Source organism: Rhinolophus hipposideros (genome assembly GCF_964194185.1).
Source record: "Rhinolophus hipposideros genome assembly, chromosome: 26".
Lineage (NCBI taxonomy): Eukaryota > Metazoa > Chordata > Mammalia > Chiroptera > Rhinolophidae > Rhinolophus > Rhinolophus hipposideros.
In genome coordinates this window covers 18980262-19000622 of record NC_138072.1, presented here as the reverse complement: position 1 = coordinate 19000622, position 20361 = coordinate 18980262, and the positions used below count along the sequence as shown (strand labels likewise).

The following is a 20361-nucleotide window of genomic DNA, read 5'->3' as shown; positions in this document are numbered from 1 at the left end:
TATTTGTTTCCTGGCTAAAAACTCCCTTACAGACAGTGCCGTGTGAGCTGGTGCATTGTCGTGATGCAAGAGCCGGGAATTGTTGGCGGAAAGTTCAGGTCGTTTTCATCTAACGTTTTCACGCAGCCCTTTCAGCACTTCCGAATAGTAAATTTGGTTAACTGTTTGTCCAGTTAGTACAAATTCATAATGAATAATCCCTCTGATGTCAAAAAATGTTAGCAACATCATTGCAACAAGTTTGAGAACTTAATTGTCAGACCTCATACCATAAGCATTTGTATTTTGCCCCAGAAAACAGGTGGTGCAGTCATACTTATCTGGGTTAGTCATTATGTTCATAAAATGCTTTTACTGGACGTAAGTTTTAGAAATGAAGGACTGTGTTTGAATAGGCTTCTTATGCTCTGACTTAGTAGAGTGCCTGGCACATACGGATACAGAATTAATGGTATTATTACGTGATGATACATATTGTAGGTAGGGTGACATGCTGAGGTTTGCTCTGTTTCATGAGGTTAGAATAGGCTTTTGATAGAAATAGTGATTAGTTGTTGCAGTGGCAGATGGCTACAGTACTGACACATTTAAATTAAAATTTGGGGGACAAAGGCTACACCCCATACAGTTCAAGAAGTTCCACAAGTGGGTAGGAAATAATCCCTGGAAAAGGAAAGTTAACAAAATCAGACTCATTCCAGGTGCACTGGATGATAAACATTAAGGAAGACCAGGTTGTTGTAATTCTTGTATTGACTAAATCTAGGAGACTGAAGAAAAGCCGGAATAAAAATGGAAGTGTAAGGGAAACGAAGAGTTCAAAAACAAGAGACAGATACTAAGGGAGAGAGCCCAGAGATTAGCTGCCTCAACATCAATAATTGCTGTCAATGAGCAGCAACCACCACGTGGACCACTGGTGAGGATACATGTCCATGGTGGAAGGTGAGAAGCAGTCAACACCACTTCAAAATGGTTAACTTTTTTTTTTTTAAAAAAGGCCAATGGGACACAAAGTTGTAATGTAAGAAAAAAAATTAGTTGAAGGTAGTGTTGGATGACGGTAGGTGAGTGCCATCCCCCGAGACACATAGAAAACGTGAAGCTCTGTTATTTCTTTCCTTTAGAGAAGAAGCGATGACCACGTATTGCAAAAACACGCCCATTTCACTCTTAAGTATCTACACTTGAATCAGAGAGATGCAGCCAACGGCTTCAGGGTGGTTTCTGCCTCGAGGTGCTCCTTGGGATGACCTTCTAGTCAGAGGCCTAGTGGGGGACGCAGCAGGGATCCCCTGGGAGATCACTCGTATGTGCTCCTTGCTGTGGGGAGGCACGGAGGACGAGAGCCTGACTCTCAGAGAAAACACAACTGTGAACAGATCCTTCCCTAGCAGCACATATGGAGAGCAAGACACTGGCTGAGAAATTCTTAGGCAATGGAGCAGGGGAGTGTCCTGAGGTGGGAGCAATCTTACAGGAGATCCTTAAATGACATCGTTTGTTCAACCATTTCATTATAACATTGAAGAGGTGCCCTAGGAACCCAATGCTTGTTTCCACCCATTCGACTATGGTAAAATTGGCTTTGTCATGCATTGTCTTGCTTCAAGTCACAGAACCTATCAATGATGATAAATGAGGATTTACTGTACACGCTCTGAGAGCATGAGTGTTTTCAATGGAATGGATGTGGGCAGCGCAGGGGAGCTGGCATGAAGTGAGTTTTCTTAGGTAGCCAGGAGAATGCAGGCCATCAAACCAGGAGGCTGGAGATGGGCCCGCCAGAGGTGCAGGGGCATAAAGCGGATAAATATGGAGACGATGTATTGACCAACTTCTAGAGATTGCTTTAAACAAACAAACAAGCAAAAATCCTACTTTATATCCTTGCCATTCTTACATAATCCCTTTTCACCGTTTGCAATAAAACTGAAGCTGAATTTTGAGTAGGAAAGCCAGTTAAATCTCAATTCTAATCTTTTACAAATTCAAAAAAGGGAAAAACTCAATAAAGAATCAAACAATTGCATTGCTGTCTGAAATTGAAATACGTATATATGAAACTAACTTTGAAAGACAGATGTATTTTGGTCTCAGAACCTGAAGGTAGTGGAGAGAACAATTTTAAGGTATTCTCCTCAATCTTGATTTGTCTGATGCTGTGCAACTGTTATTTATTCTAATAATACCTATGTAAATATTATTCTCTAATGCCTTGACTCAGTAAAGAAATATATAGAAGATGAAGACACTTCATCTTCAGATGAAGATGAAGATGAAGTGTCAAAATAGAAAGAAATATAGGAGATTAGACATGCTTTCTTATGCACGCTCATTGTTTAATTCCTCACACAAAGTTTTCTGGTATTACTCAAGGTCATTCATTATTTGCTACACTGAGACACATGGTTGAAGACTGTTGTATACGAAAACCAGCTAAGTTAAGTTATTGCATGTAGAACCAATGACCAGTTACATCATTAAATGTACAAACTGATGTGAGTCTGAGCCATCTAAAATGCTTATCTATGAAAGTTGACATCCAAAGCAGGTTGTTAATAGGGTATTAAAAAGAAAAATTAGGGGAGGAACATTTTGACTGATACTTTTATTATAAATACAGAAAAATGTACATAGTAAGCCATGCAAAACTTCTTTATCGCAGTCTTCTTTCAAGTGTATAAAAGTATCAAGTATCTCAAATGCTGAGAGTGAGTAAGCAAGTGAAGTCATGGTTTTATAAATTAAATATTACAGGACTTTTTTTTTTTTTTTTTTTGAGAGCCCACTGAATTCTGATCATCTTACACAAAAGTGGCAATCTTTTCTTAATTAATTAACGAGGGCTTTGGGTAAAATGATTACTACATTCTTCTCTTACTTCCTCAGGGCATCCCTCACTTTCCAAAGCTGAGATTATGAATTCGAGACCATGTTGGCACGTTTGCTTACCACAGGTCGGTGCACGTCCCAGAACGCCCTCTCTTGGCTATCAAGGATCTTCCTTTCAATCTTGTCTCTCTTCTTGTCCACTCTGTCAACATTGTAACAAAGAATAATAAGTAGTGTTAATTGTAGTGCCTCTGTGAAAACAAGGCCAAAACTTGAACAAATCTTCCAAAAGACTCACAAGGACTCACTTTGCTTGTGCTTCTGCTTGCATAAAAATGAACTCCCACTTCCGGGCAAATGCTCTCTGCAGTCTGGCCAGGCTCTCCTGAAAAATCAACCATAGGTGAAGACATTCTTGTGTCCATCCTCACTACTCCCTTCTAGTTTATCTACCATATGTTTTTATCAAGAAAACAAATACAGAATTTCCAAAGTAGTAAGTATACTCTCGTTCTCAGTCATAAGTCATGCTCACGGATGCAGCCAATCTTCATATTAATAGACATGCAGAAAACAGGGAAACCTATTACAAATAGTAATTTTTATGAATAAGTGACTGTAGGGCACACAACTAAAAGTCCAAAATACTAAAATTACGTTTTGTTAAAAAAGTGCTCAAGAATAATCCATTGGATTTTTCTGTGCCCACTTCCCTGAGGAAGAGGAAAATAACATGTTTCTACTCTGATTCAATCAGTTTATCCAATTCTTGACAATAATGTGAACCCTTGGCAGCCTACTACCCATTTCTAGACAGGGTTTCAAATTCCGTAAATCACAACATAGCAATTGACTGAACAGATTACATCAGATTAATTTTATCTGCTGATGGTAACCAACCTGGAAGCTTTGCAAAATTTTGCCAGTATAAGTGTTCTTTAATTGTCTCAGTTTGTATATCTCCACTATATGTAAGTATATATCTAAAGTGTTTACACTTGTTAATTTTTGCAAATAAGATATGCTTCGCCCTTCTACTCTGAGTTTGTATATTTAGAATTTCACCATCCTCAACGAGAATGATGAAAGCAAGCAAGCAAGCAGAGATTTTTTTTAATTAAAGTTTATTGGGGTGACAGTAATTAGTAAAGTTACATAGGTTTCAAGTGTACAGTTCTGTCAGAGATTTATTACATCATTATGCTACCTGATCCCTTGGAAATCTGATCCTTAAACTCACGAATGTAGAAAGTTAATAGAGCACCCAGAAATGACCATGGGCCTTATTCCTGTTCATTTTATGACTTTGTTCACCAGAAAGTCCTAATACTTACAGCTTCATAGTCTGCTAGCTCCAGCCTGGCCTTGTTCTGCATTGTTCTCTTGCAGAGGTAAACCGCTGAAACAAAAAAGCAAAAACAATAATTTCTTGCCAACTTATTAACAGTGAAGCATGAAAATAAAAATATAGCATTACAAATCAAGACACATTGGTCTTTGTCACCATTTTTCCCAAGTTGAAGTTGTAATTTTCTTTATTTATCTTTTTTAGACAAAAATAAATAATTTGTAATATTATTACTGTTACATAGTGGTATTTATGGTGCTATAAATAATTAAACATGTTTAGAAACTTGGGAACCATTTCTTTATTTTTATTTAATAATTGTCACAATTTTAGCTTCCTTCAAAATTAAAGAGAAAAAACAAACCCTTTTAAATAAGACATCAGATGAGATTTCCAGTCAAGATGGTGGATTAGGTACATGCTGTGCTTGCCTCCTCTTAGGACCACGACAAAATTACAATTAAACTATACAACAACCATCATTGAGAATCACATGAAGTCTATCTGTACAGAAGCCCTACAAGTATGAATACACAGGAGAAGCAACGCTGAGACTGCCTGTTCCTGACACGGAACAGGCTAGTCCCACACCTGCATGTGGTGGTTAAAAATTGGCAAGGATATCTTGGCTGCAGAGGTCCCCTCTCAGGAGCATTGGGTCCCAGCCCCAAACCAGGGTCTCCAGCCAGGGATTCCAGTGCCAGGAAGACAAGTCCCCACCACTTCTGGCTGTGAAAACCCACAGAGATTGTGGATGAGTGAGAAGGACGGCAGCTGTAGTCCCAGGCATTCTTCTTAAAGGGCCTGCATACAGATTCACTCACTGATGGATTCACTTGCCCTGAGTTCTAGTGCTGGAGTAGCTGCTTAAAAGTTGCAAGGAATATATGAGAGGATCTGAATTATCTGGCTTCAAGGCAAGTACTGGAGGGGCAGCTTCCTCCCAGACAGAAGTCCTGGAAGAATCCATTGTTTCTTTGTTGAGCCTTCCCTGCTCCCAGTCTATAGATGCAGGCGGCTGCCATATCTGAGTCTCCATCAACCTGGCTAATACCGTGTGCTTTTCCTTGGTGATACTGAGAGAATGTAACCTATTCACTGCAGGCCCACCCAAGCTGCTTCCAGTAGCTTTTCCAAACAAATGGCATGCCTTGGCTCATGCTGAGGACCATTCTAAAATCTCTCAAAGTTCACAAAACCCAAACAAGAGGCATCTGGTCTCAGTGGGCCCCACATCTTTTGTTGAGCAGCCCCAGGCCTAGCATTCGAGGCAGCCAGTCTCAATTTTTAACTTGGCTTCTCCTAGGAACTTCCTAGCCCAGCATGGGTGGCTGACATCTGTGGATTGCTATGTGGCTCATGCCAGGAGGCCCAGGGCAGTGCACAGGCTGTAGCTAAACTTGGCCTGCAGTGGGGCCCCTCCCAGGAAGCACCAGCACCAGCCTGCCCAGTGGCCAGCTTTGGACTAAGCACCACCCAGCTGCCTCTGTGGGTGACACACCCAAAGGAGAGACTGGACAGGCACCAGAGCCCTGCTAAAGTGAATCTTGTTCTGTACAGTCAGTCCCTGTACAATAGCTCCTCCACTGTAGTCATGGTCAGTCCTCAAAACCAATCAGCCCTAGAGTCAATCCCTCCATTTCATTTGCAAACAGCAACCAAGGCTGAAGGGCACACAATAGGAGGGCACACACAACACATACAAGGGACGCCCCTAAAGCACCTAACTCAGATGACCAGGGAGACTGCGCCACTGGGTCCCCCAGGACACTTATTGCATAAGATCACGCTATTAAGACTGGGAGACATTGAAGCTCCATATAATACATAGAAATAAACACAGGAAGACAGTTAAATTGGGGAGACAAAAAAGCATTTCCCAAATGAAAGGACAGAACAAAGCTCCAAGAAAAGAACTAAACAAAATGGAGACAAAAATCAACCAGACACAGAGTTCAAAACATTGGTTATAAGGATGCTCAATGATCTCAGGGATAGAGTAGATGAACTCAGTAAGAACTTCAACAAAGAGATTTAAAAATAAAAATGAAGATAGAAAACATAGAAAAGCACCAGTCAGAAATGAAGAATACAATAACTAAAATAAAGAATATATTAGAGAGAATCAACAGTACATTAGATGAAGAAGAAGATCAAATCAGCAATTTAAAAGTTCACGTACAATCAGAACAGCAAGAAGTAAAAAGAATCCAAAATAAACAAAGACAGTTTAAGAGACCTCTGTGAAAGCATCTAATATAACACCATTCGCATCATTGGGGTCCCAGAAGGAGAAGAGAGTGAGCAGAGAATTGACAGACTATTTGAAGAAATAATGACACAAAACTTCCCTAACCTGGTGAAGGAAATAGACACATAAGCTCAGGAACTGTAGAGACTCCTGAAGAAGATGAACCCAAAGACCACACACCGAGACACATCATAATTAAAATACCAAAGTTTAAAGACAAAGAGAGAACCTTAAAAGCAGCAAGAGAAAAGCAGTTAGTTACCTAAAAGGGAGCTTGCATAAGATTGGCAGCTGATTTCTCAACAGAAACATTGTAGGCCAGAAGGGACTGGCACAAAATATTCAAAGCGATGAAAAGCAACAACCTACAACCAAGATTACTCTACCCAGCTATCATTTAGAATCAAGGACAAAGAGCTTCCCAGAGAAGAAAAAACTAAAGGAGTTCATCAACACCAAACCAGTATTACAAGGATTGTTAGAGGGACTTCTTTAAAAAGAAGAAGAAAAAAACATATGAATAATAAAATGCCAGTAACTACATATCTATCAACAATAACTTTCAATGTAAATGAATTAAATGCACCAGTCAAAAGACAGGGTGGCTGAATGGATAAGAAAACAAGACCCTTACATATGCTGCTTACAAGGGACTTGCTTCAGATTGAAAGATACACACAGACTAAAAGTAAAGGGATGGAAAAAGACATTTCATGAAAATGGAAACAAAAAATTAAATCTGGTGTAGCAATACTTATACCAGGCAAACTAGACTTTAAAACAAAGGCTACAATAAGAGACAAAGAAGGACCCAGTAATCCCACTATTGGATTTTTATCTGAAGAAACCCAAAATACTATTTTGAAGGGATACCATATGTTCACTGCAGCATTATTTACAATTGTCAAAATATGGAGACAACCTGAGCATCCATCAATGGATGGATAAAGTAGAGGTGGTACATATACACAATGGAATAATACTTGGGCATAAAAAGTCTTGCCATCTGCAAAAACATGGATGGACCTAAAGGGTCTTATGCTGAGTGGAATAAGTCAGACAGTGAAAGACAAGTATGATCTTATTTCACTTATATGTGGAATCTAAAGAAAAAAATAAATGAACAAACAAACCAGAAACAAACTTATAGATACAGAGAACATTTTGATGGTTGCCAGATGGCAGGCGGGTTGGCGTAATGGGTGAAAAGGAGAAAGGATTAAGTACAGATTGGTAGCTACAAAATAGTCATAGGAATGTAAAGTACAGCATAAGGAATATAGTCAATAATATTATAATAACTATATATGGTTTCAGATGGGTACTAGACTTATCATGGTAATCACCTTGTAAGTTATACAAATATCTAATAACTATGTTGTACACCAGAAAATAATAATGTATGTCAACTCTAATTGAAAAATAAAGCAATCGTTGTTAAAAAGACATCAAATAAACTTAAACATCCAGATGTACATATAACACCATTTTGTAAAAAGGAATTGCCTGGAGAGGAAATTATTGTTGGCACATTCAATTACTTCTGTCCTCTACTCTCAAGTGAAAGAATCTATTAATGTAAACTGAAGGTTTCTTGGCATCTTCTTTGCGTCACTTCTTAAGGGCCTGCCATCAATCGTTTAGTCACTAGAAGAAAAGAGAGTATATCATCTTACCTAACTACAATACAACGACCTATTAATTCCATTTTCCTGAAAACTCAGTCTCCCCGGGTGCCAGGGAAAGCCCATCTGGGCAGAAGATTTACAGGATGGATGACCGAGAAAGAGAGGACGACGACAACAGCATGGTCATCAAACAGTACAATTTCTTCATTTATTTCAGAATTATCAGTGACTCTCATAATAATATCAAGACTCTCATAATAATATCAGAGCCCTGCGGTAGAGTCCTGATTACCAGAATATTTTCGTCATTTTCCATAATATATGATAAAGCAACCCTCTACTTGCTTTATTGATTCTGGTCATTTAATCTTTGTTCTTTTCAAAATACCATGTTTCCCCCAAAATAAGACCAGCTCTTATATTAAGTTTTGCTTCAAAAGACGCATTAGGGCTTATGTTCAGGGGATGCCATCCTGAAAAATCACGCTAGGGCTTATTTTCCAGTTAGGTTTTATTTTCGGGGAAACATGGTAAGACCCCTTGATTTCTAAACTAATGGATAAAAGCAAAAGGAGGGTGGTATTTTTTAGATGACTTATCAGTAAGAAGTTATGCATCGTTTAATACAGGTGTCCTAGAATGCATTTTTCTCTAAATTCCTGGGAAACAAAGTTGTGGACAGGTAGCCCCAGGTATAAGGTAGCTATTTCACACGTATTTCTCAAATGAGTGAAAGAATGAATAAATGAATGAGTAGGATCTTTTCAGGAGTTATTTAGAAGTCAGATTAACTCAAGGGATTTCTACAAGTCTCTTTGGTAAAGAGAAAGAAGAGAAAGGTTGGGAGAGCAGAGTGGGAAGCACTGTGGATACGGTCATGACTGGAGGGGCCCAAACTCACTAGTGCAGTATGTTCACAGTTACAGTTGACACTTTTACTCTTTTTTAGTAGAGAGTATCGACATTGGGCAGGATGTGGATAAGGAGGGAGGTCCAAGTAGAAAGAGGGTTTCAAATCCAGGAAATTGCCCCATTTATCAACAACAGAAAAACATGAGTGTAGTTAGGCATAGTTGAAACTATGGCTCAGGCTAAGTGTTTTTGTCCTGATCCCTAATTGTTTAGGCACCAAAAGTGCTCTATGTGGTATAATGGCCCAGGTATAAAGTGTGAGTCATTTTTAAGAGAACCCTTGAATTTTTAATGCACTGCCAAAATATTGAAAATATCAACTAAAAAAAGCCATTTCTGGAGTTCTAATTAAAATGTTTTCCATTATCAAGGGTTTAATTTCAATTTCAAGATTAAATATATCTCTGCGCAGTAGTTTCCTGGGAGACTATAATGAGACAAGGGTCAAACATACACATAATTTAATAGGAGGTTATGTCACTAAGGGGGAGAAGTTTGAGAAGGCCTCAAGTGCTACTTCAGCTAAAATAGCTAAGTAGCTAAAATAGCTATGGAATTTGACTTGAACACGACTTAGATTTAGGTGGAAAATCAAAATTTCTGGATCACGTGTCTAACCGAAAAGAAAGTGAAGACTAGCATTATTTTTCTTCCCATTTTATTTCAGAAAGCTCTGGAAGGTAGTCTGTTACACAAACACTGATGTTCATAACAGTAGGATACAGAGTTGTGTCACAGAGGTCAGCAAGAAAATCATTAAGATCCCATCATCGAAATGTGGACAAGCTATAAATAAAATTCGTAAAGACTACACATACAGTTGTCAAATAAATATTGGAAAAATAACCAACTTATAACCAAAGTAACACAAATGTATAGTTTTATCTTTTAATGTTTACTTTGTAGTTTGATTTTTTTCCCCCTATCTCTGAATAAAAACTCAAGCAGCTGCCACCATCTTGTTTGTCACTCTTGAGAAATACTGAGTCCCAATTGATTAACAAGAATGTCTATCCTAAGTAATAGTCGAAACACAGAGCTTGGTTTAAAGTCTGGAGGTCTTTTCCTTTCCCCCAGCTTCTGTGGGTCAAAGAAGTGGGAGTGGCTTCTTTCTCCCCTGTTTTCTTCTGTGTCCCCAACCAAATACTATGAACCAAGGCATCTAATGGAATGAGGGAGAGGAGAGGGGAATGCTGACCTGCCTAGTTGACCACCGTGTTGCCATTCTCTACTTGGCAGGGGCTTAAAGCTTATTGTGTTTCTCAGGGTACTTGTGTGGATACCTTGGAGAACCTCTCTTTCCCCATTGCTGGGGATCCGTCACCTGCAATGTCCTTGTCGGGACCTATCAGTGCCACAGCCCTTGCCTCTCTCTAGAAAGCTGTTTGTCCCTCCAGGCTGCCGTCAGAGATAGGACTGTCTCTCACACATGGCTTGGACCATGACTAAGAAACATTCATGCACTTTTCGCCCGGACAGAGGGTCACAGAACATAGCCATGTCCTTTTCAACTCCTCCAGCCATAGTTACACAGCCTATCTCTTACCCGTGGTAATTCCGAGGCCTGGAAGTTCAAGGTCCCTTCTGTCCCCAGGAGTAGGTGTCAAACGCTGTCAGAAGCCCTTTGAGGTCTCTGTCACTGGGCTCGATGGGAGGAGCACCTCTCCTCCCCCCACTCCTCCCACTCCCAGCTCTTGGGGGCCATGACTCTCAACATCCCAATAGCTCTAAAACCAGTCTTCAAGCCAACATCTTATCTTTACGGCCCTCAGTGTGAGCCGACAGCAGCTACTGTGATAATCTGTATGTCAGCCTAGCATAGCACTTTCACATCTGGTCTTGATCCACTTAACACTTTGGATGGATTTCCAGTTTAACATCCTGTTACAAAAACCACTTTCAACGCATCAAGACAGCAAATAAGTTACAGAGTCGGAATAACCTAGTATTGGTGGGCATATAAATGGGGAAATCATAGAAAGGGTTTGGACAGTGAGTAATAAAACATTCATGGCCATTGTTCCAGTAGTTGCTCTTCTGAGAATATAACCCAACGAAATAACACAAAAGCACAGAGACTTAAGCATCCAAGATATGGAATATAGAAACACAATAGGGAATGGGCATGGAAATCATGCGTATTTGTTCAATGAGATATTACATTGCTATTCAAAATAATGTAGACAAATTTTTTATTTCAAAGTTGAAATAATTTAATTTTTTAAAATCCTTAACCTCATTGTAAAGGTTCAGACAATGCAAAAAAAAATCGATATTAAAGTAAAAAATCACTTCTCAGATTATAATCTCTCTTCTGTCACTATTTTGGTGTATAATCTGGATTTTTCCTTCCTATATACATCCACTAATATACACATGAATATCTGTATTTATATCATGAATCTATTGCATATATCAATTTGCAAACATGCTCAAACTATACCACATGTGCTATCCGATTTTTTCCTTTGATATTATATTGTAACTTTTCATATCAGTAAGTGCTGTTCTCTAATATTTTTTACAATTATCTTATGATAATCCAGTGCTGAGATGCATGGTAATTTATTTAAATGAGACCTTATTGTTGGACACTTGAATTATATCCATCATTTTGCGATTATATACTAATACTTCTGCAAACATATATGTGTGTATGTATGCATCTTTCTTTTTTAGCAATTGTTAATTTTCTAGAAGTGTTATTACTGAGTCTGGGAGATGGAACTTTCAGGCATTTTGAACAATATAAATGAATACCACAAAGTTCAGACATGAGTGGTCTACCCTCTCCAACTCTAGAGAATCTATTTTCAGCAAAGCAATCAGCTATTCTGTTAAGAAATAAATCAGATTGTCACTGTGTTCAAACTCTTCATTTTTTGAACTGCTTCCCATCTCACTTCCCTCCAGCTAAAGGTCCCCTTCAGACCTTTGCTCCTTTCCCTTTCTGGAAAGGTTTGGCTCTGCCCTCAGAGCTGAACTGTCATTCTTTCAGGGACATCTCCCACCCACCACTCTTAGCCCCTTTCCCATTGTCTTCCTTTGTATAGCATTTCACCACTTAATATGCAATTTACATATTCACTCCTGTAGTTAGCTTAGTAACTAGTTATCTCGCCCTGCCACTCCCACTAGAATGTTAGCTTCAACAGCACAGAAATTTTTGCCTGTCTTGTTCCCCAGTGTATGTTCATGTCTAGAACAGTACTTGGCACAAAGCAGATGCTTAAAACTTATTTGTTGAGTGAAAACATTAATGAGTATTTATTGACCATTTGATTTTTCTTTCCTTTTGTGAATTAGCTTTTTATGACTTTGCTAAGTTTTCTCCAAGGGAATTTGACTTCTTATTAGGCATAAGACCCATTTATATATTACCAAGTTTCCCGAAAATAAGACCTAACCGGAAAATAAGCCCTAGTATGATTTTTTTCAGGAGGACATCCCGTGAACATAAGCCCTAATGCGTCTTTTGGAGCAAACCTTAACATAAGATCCAGTCTTATTTTCGGGGAAACACGGTATTACAAATAACGATTCAATGAGGGTTTTAATTAGCATGTATTTGTGGAATTGGTATTAGGGGTTTGTGTGACAGACACAATCTAAATGTTAGAAGACATTGCCAAGCTTCTACTCGTATCTTCCCAGCAATGTATGAATAACCTAACTTAATGCCAGACTTGAATTTTTGCCACTCTAGCTTGAGAGTGGAGTGTTATAGTCCAACACTTTTCATTATGTTTCTATATCTGTTTTCTTATATTTCCAACAGTTTTCATGACATAGATTTTAATGTAAAGATTTCTATGGATTTCTCCCCTCACTGATTTGGCTCCATTTAATACTTTTTATCGTGGTTTATTTTTCACTTGATCTATGTTTCACCCCCTAATTTCATTTCTTACCTTATTTGTTTGGTATATACTACCTCACCATTTATTATAACTGAAAGAGTTTGTTTTCCTTGTTTTCCTTGCAGACAGATATCATTAGATTTTATAGATATATTTCCATATTTATCTTTGTAATAGTTACGTTTGGTATTCCTTTCCTCCTCTTTCTTTTTCTCTGTATGATTGCATTTCCTTTGTTTTCTACCTTTTGGTATAGAGTGAGTTTTCTTTAATTTCTACTTTAATAATTTAGAATAAAACTTGTTACTGTTCCATGAGTGGCCATTTTTATATATTTAAATAAATGTTTGAATATTTATTTCTTGAATTTTAACCTCAGAAATTAAACACTGCCTAATGCTTTTCTACACAAATGATGATAAAATTAATATATCTTCACTACCTTCTGTCTTCCTAGTTATTTAGTGACTAGAATTTATTGAATGCTCTGTTATAGTTTTTAAAAATTAATTATAGTATTCACATTCCATTTGGAAGCTATTTTTATCACAATTATTTTGATCACCGAGGGAATGTAGAAAATGCTGTTCTCTTGGAAAATTAAATAAGAAAACTGTGTGTGCTTTTTTGAAAACCCAAATGTGCTAAAATGATTCTATTACAGCCCAGATCCTTCAAAAGGGATATTACCCATGGCGGGTGCCCTTCTTATTTCTGTTTTCCTTTGGCATTTGTTCATTCAGTTTGGAGTGAGGCCACTCCAGTGGTGACGTTGAGCTGGAGACCGAGGCTGATAACCTGCATTTCCATTCCAGCTATTGGCCAGTGACAATCCTTCCAGGACACCATATAGCTCTTATCCCAGCGTCTCTCCTCTCTTCTTTGTTTTTTTTTTTTTAATTTTGCTTTTCAATTACAGTTGACATTCAATATCACATTAGTTTCAGATGTATCGCCTAGTGGTTAGATGTTTATATAACTGATGAAGTGATCCCGCTGATCAATCTAGTACCCACCTGGCACCCTATCCTGATTGACTGTAGTCCTTATCCTGTACTTTACATCCCTGCGACTATTTTTCTAACTGGCAATTTGGACCTTCTTAATCCCTTCACCTTTTTCACCTACCCCCCAACGCCCCACTCACTTGGCAACCATCAGTTTGTTCTCTGTATCTATGAGTCTGATTCTGTTTTATTTGTTAGTATATTTTGTTTCTAAGATTCCACACAAAAAATTCTGAATATCTACAGCAATCTTGAGAAAAAAGAACAAATTTAGAGGTAGCGCACTACCTGATATCAAACTATTCTCCCCTCTATTCTTAAGCTTGCTCTCCAAATGTCTGAGAGAGTTTGTGCTGCTTTATGAAATCTAGGTCAGAGACAAAACCTCAGACAAAGCATCGCACTGTCTCTTCTGGTGCTCGATTTAAGCCTAAGAAACCTTGATCCAAGATGGAGCAAGCCTTTCTCTGCCCTCCCAAGCCTTACTCATGTGTCTAGCTATCATGTGTCAATATTGTGGATCTTTAATGGGGTTGGTCGGAATTTCATCCAACTCTGTAAAGATCTTTTAATTTTTGAGAGAAGAAACTATAAGTCTGATATCATTATCTTCTTTCCATTTGGGTAAATTTTATTGATTACAGAAAAAGTACATCTTGCAAAGGAAGGATGTGTGGCGCCATCCTCTAATTTCCACACTGTCTTAATGATTCATTCATTCTATTCTCGTTTTGCTTTCTTTTCTTTCTTTATTTTTAAAATCTATTTTATTTTTGAAACTTTATTAACTTTGATTTATTTTTATTTTTCAATTACAGTTGACATACAATATTATATTAGTTTCAGGTGTACAACATAGTGATTAGGCATTTATGTACTTTATGAAGTGAGCACCCGGTAAGTCTACTACCCATCTGACACCACACACAGTTATTTATTACAATATTATTGACTACATTTCCTATGCTGTACTCTATATCCCAGTGACTATTTTTATAACTGGCAGTGATTAAAGTGGATATTTTCTATAATAACAAAGATACGTACAAAGGTCTCAGAGGTTCTGCTAGTTAGCCACAGTAACTCTTAACTTTTGGTTTTTCCATGTATAATACTATTACCTCTTTTGCTTATAGCATTTAGTAGATTTTAAACCAATACTATATCTATTTTTAAATGTAGCACAACAAGAAATTTATCTTTTATCATGACATTCCTGAACCACTGTTTTAATTAAAATATTAACTATCAAGTAAATTTCCCATAATACTTCATCAAGTGTTCTGAATTTTTCTCTCTCTGTTATTTAAATTTATCAAACAAAGCAATAGGTTCTGAGGACCAGCACCTTTTCCAAGAGTACCCCAGTAAGTCATCCAGTAGGAATACGAAACCTAACATTAGACAGTTCCAAAGGGCTGTGCTGCTTTCAAAGGAATGACTAATCTGTGTTCATTGAATCTGGATTAAAACAGTCATGAATGGTATTTTTGGATACATAAACTTGCTTTCTCCCCACTCTCTTGTCTTGCTTTCTCAGATAAAAGGAGAAAGACATAGGTAGAATGTTATGGAATAATAATACAACCAGAAGGATGAGATTGGCACCCTACATTCCTGGCTAGAGCACTCTGGACCGTAGACTCACACTATATGCCTACTGTCTGACCCCTGCTCATCAACGTGGAAAGTTGAATTCACACATATCCTAGGAGAGCCCAAAGGGTGTGCAGTAGAAAAAGCAAATCGCTATCTTGTGCAGGAAATGAGCAGGTTACGTACAAGGAAAAGGTCAGGATCAGGAGGAGACCAGCAGGGCTGCCAGAGCCTGGAGAGGAGGGGTGCGGGGGGACGGAAGGGGTCCCAGGAGACTTGGGAGATCTGGCCATGGGCTGAGGTGTGGTCCCTAGTGTAATGGGAACTATTGAGGGGTGTGAGAAGTGCGACATGATGTGACTTACATTTAAAAAAGTACTCAAGCTTATATGAGGCAGATGGATTACAAAAGAGAGTGGATAGCATGTTTGATAATAATAATACAATAGAAAACAACAGAACATAGTTACTATCGTTTTTTTCTTTTTAAAGTGTCCCTCATTTTATTTTATTTATTTATTTTATTAAAGAGGGCGCAGCTCACAGTGGCCCATGTGGGGATCGAACCAGCAACCTTGGTGTTATTAGCACCATGGTCTAACCAACTGAGCTAACCGGCCACCCCAACATAGTTGCTATCTTAATGATGGTGGAAATACATTCTGTTTTGCTCCAAAATCACCCCCCTGGTTTCTGTTATTTACCTAAATAGACAGCAATCTGATATGACTCATGGTGATTTGGAAACTTGAGCACAGAACATCCTTAGATGATGGCAAATCTGAAAATAGCCCTGGATCTGGAGGTTGGGGGCCGCTCAGGGAAGCAGTCGATAGAGTAGAAAGAGCTGATGTTAAAAGCAACTTTGGCTAACGTGTATTTAATTCCTTCTCAAAGTTTCCATCTCTTATTTCTTCACTTCTCCTATTGGCCAAAACAAAAACTGCTTTGCAGATTCTTGGTCCCCCTGCCCCCTGGGCAGCCATCTTCTAAGCTCTGCATCAAGTAGCCTTCATAAAACGAAACAGTGTTTTCTGGCTGACAGAACTATGATGACCTCTGAGGTCTTTTCTCTTCTTTTTAGAAGATAATGATGATATTAGTAATAGCTTGAAGATAATAATAAGGATAACAAACATGATAATGAAATAATAAGTTAATACTTATCTACTACTTGCTATGTGCCAGGCTCTATTTTAATGCTTTCTAAATTAGCCAGTTACTCCTCCACACAAGACTATGAGGTGGGTGTATTATCTGTTTTACAGATGAGGACATTGAGATATTTTATGTAACATTTCAAGTACACAGTTAATAAGCAGCTGAGCTGAAATTTGAAACAAATTATCTGGGAAGAACCATTTTCTTTGGAAAAATAGAACAAAGTGAATGAAGGGCATATTCTGAAAGGGAAAGTAACTTGGAGAGCAGTTTCATTCATCTGCCTACTGAAAAAAGAGACCTAGGATATTCAGAATAGTACAAGGAAAGAATATTAACGTAGCCTTATTGATGCATTAAAAAAAGGATGAGGGTGAAATAGAACTTTGCATACATATTTAAGGAACCTGCTTGGTTAACATCTAACAAATTTTTACCTTTAATTTTTACCCTTCAACTTTACCTGTTTATTGTATGCCTTTCCTTTCCTTTGGAATCTCTGAGAGGTGCCTTTCCTTTGGAACTTCCCCCGAGGTTCCAAGCATGCTTTCTTGATTTATTAAAGGATATTAGGGAAAGTGATCTGTGACCAGAACAGCATTTCAAGTCTATAAATGAGCTTAGAATTATTCTAGTTAAGATTATAAATAAGTGAATCAAAATTCTCCACAAACCCAAGAAAAACATACAATGAGTAAAAGTCAGAGCTTCCACAGATGAACAAATGAGGAATCGTTTTCAAAAGTCAGTAAACTAATGATTGTTCGTGGTTGGGTGACTTACAGTCATCTGTCCTCTGAGCCAGATTCCTGAGAAATGAGAATGTGAATGTATTTTTTTTTTTATGACTTCACAGGGTGTTTGTGAAAATTGAAAGAAATGATCGATGTGAAACCTTTTGGAAACTTACAATATATTATTAAAATGAAAAATTAAATGTATCTGCAGGGGAATTATCAGCTCTTTCGTCAAGACTGATTATAATTCTAAGTGTTACATCAGATACAAAAGAGCATATGAGTTTTAGAAATAAATTGGTATTTGGCTTTATAACCTCAGCAATAACTTCATTTTTTATAACAATCAACATTTATGTTCTTAGCAAATCAATTTATGTTCAGAATCTCTTGGTAATAGATGCACTTCTTTAAGCTATGGGTAGCCAAAATATATTAAGTAATAAATTACAATGGATGCATTTTTTCAAATGTAGAAGGTGATTTTACATTAAGTTAAGTGCATTCATTTGTTCATTAATTCATTCACTGTGTCAAGTAACATTCTAGGTACTAAGATACAGAGATAAATAATTCAATCAAGTGGCTCTCAATCCAGTGAAAAGGACAGCGACTGACCCAGACAGCAGATCACCTCTAATCTGGGTGGAGGGAAGGTCAAGGCAGGCTTTCCTGAACTGGTGATATATTTGCTGAGTCTTAAAGGACAATTAGTATTAATCTAGCTATGAACTTTCTAGGTCACTCAGTTTTTCTTTGATTTTCTTATCCTTTGCACTATGGGTATAAATCCATTATGATAAATAGTTACACATAAAGAAATCCTTCATCTACCCTTGGTGGAAGGTGAGGGTAAAAGGGATCAAATATATGGTGATGGAAGGAGAACTGACTCTGGGTGGTGAACACACAATGTGATGTATAGATGATGTATTACAGAATTGTACACCTGAAATCTATGTAAATTTACTAACAATTGTCACCCCAATAAACTTAATAAACTTTAATTAAAGAAAACATAAAAAGAAAAAATAAAAGAAATACTTAAGACATAAGGTCTAGCTTCCAGGTAAAACAGCAGATAGACATTTAGGAGTCGGCTTCCTTTTTCTTTCCTCGTTTAGCTTATGTTAAAATAACACATATTTCTCCCATTGTACGTGAAAATAAATATTTAACCATACTTCTCTGGAAATTTTTTTGGAATAGGTCTTAATATCCTTCTATCTGAAATGTGTTCTATTCAACCTTACTTCAAGAATGTCCTCTATAGAAGCGTGATCTTTAAATGTTTTCACTTATGCACTCACCTCAGGAAAAAAAAATAGAAAAGCATATTTTTATGAGGACTCCAAAATTTTCAACATAAATTTAAATATTGTCAAATCATGCAATTCTGGAATGTTGTAAGTATCCACATTTTAAAATAAAATTATTAAACCTTTGTTTTAAATGTACTCAATATCTTCTAGATATCAAAGAAATTATGTAAATAAACTCCTCTGTGGGAGAAATTTGCATTATTGTTTCTTCTTGGGCTCATGTATCAATTACACTGTCCCTACAGTATTTATCCCAAGGATCACTCATTATTTTTCTCTGTAACAACAATATATCTGTAAATTAATTGAAAATTTAAAATTTCTTACAATCATAGGACTCCTATAAAAATTTCTTCTGATTTCAATATTTTTTACAATTATTATTAATCTATAGTTCATGAAAATAACAAGCATATTGAAAAGTTTTCTAAATTATAATTTTTAAAAAGTGAAATCTTACTGCAAAATTTTTTCTTAATATAAAAGCTTTTTCTTAATAGATAAATCTTCATAATACTTACAAAGACTACACAAAAAATAGTCGAGGAAATATAGTCCCTGAACACCTTGAAAACTCAGCAAATACTTCCATGGGAAAATGTAACACAGTCCTATTTTGTAATTTCCATTGGGATTTCTTCCCTGAGCATATTAATTTGAAGTGTGATCTTAAATCACCAAACATATGACATATGGAAGTTTTTCATACTTGATATATTATTGTCCGTCATTTTAATTCTTCTTTGATTTATACTCTAAAATTATCATTTTAAAAATAATCAGTGCTTATTTAGGCATTCATCAATTTCTTTTGTCATCATTGCTTCTTGTCTCTCATTCTTTTTCTTTTGGTCTAATTTCCAAGAAAAAAATAAACCTACGTCCAATAAACATAGGTTATTCCCTCTCTTTGGGAGGTGGCGGGGGGCAGGGTCAGGGTGGAGAAGACAATGGAACCCATTGAATTTTTGTTAGTATAATAACTAACATGTGAACTAAAAGTAAGAAATAACAACCTACTGTGTGATCCACAGCTCCTCTTCAATATACAGAAATATATCCATATGTGACACATGAGTGTACAATAAGTTTCTTCTGGAATTTTGGAGCAAGTCTAAATATTTAGAGTCCCAATTTGAGCATTTTTATTGAAATATATGCTTTTCACTTGTAGTTTTACAAAAGGATGGCATCTATTTTTTCTCTCTTTCTATCTCTGTCTCTCTCTCTCTAAATCCTGTCACTTTCTAATTGCTCAGACAGACTGAGCAATAGGAATCTAAATGTTACGAAACCTGCTTTAAAATAAAATATGTGTTCTCTATTATGGGTTAGTTGGGCAATTGAAGTTGTTCTTTCTCTTGGGGTTTGGCAAGAGAAATTCATGTAGGTTGCCTGACAGAATATTGCTCATTATCCAATGAAGCTGGATAATGTGGAGTATTATTAGCCTTAGAATATATTTTTAAAAATATTGAATAAAATACAATTCAGATTCTTTCCAGCTTTAGTTCATGATGCACATTATTTGAAATCTTTTACACATTGCTAAATATACAAACATCATAAATGATATCACAATATCACAGGGTGCCTACTATTAAAGATGACCAGAAGTTAATATTTTCGGTGGTTCAGAGGGCAAAAGAATTACAGACCATGGGGTACTAAAATGATCCATGTCACTATGATTATGAACCTTAA

General features: G+C 37.0%; 1 protein-coding gene across 11 annotated transcripts in view; it reads right to left on the bottom strand.

The window, feature by feature from the left end:
- The window catches only part of RGS7 (regulator of G protein signaling 7), a 433144-nt gene that overhangs the window by 59964 nt on the left and 352819 nt on the right, over positions 1-20361 (bottom strand). For all 11 annotated transcript variants that reach the window (XM_081039368.1, XM_081039369.1, XM_081039359.1 and 8 more), the window contains 3 exons: positions 4170-4234; positions 3144-3220; positions 2956-3037 (listed from right to left, as the gene is read on the bottom strand). In XM_081039368.1, coding sequence (XP_080895494.1) covers positions 2956-3037; positions 3144-3220; positions 4170-4234 — 224 coding nt within the window. The remainder of the gene's footprint in view (positions 1-2955; positions 3038-3143; positions 3221-4169; positions 4235-20361) is intronic.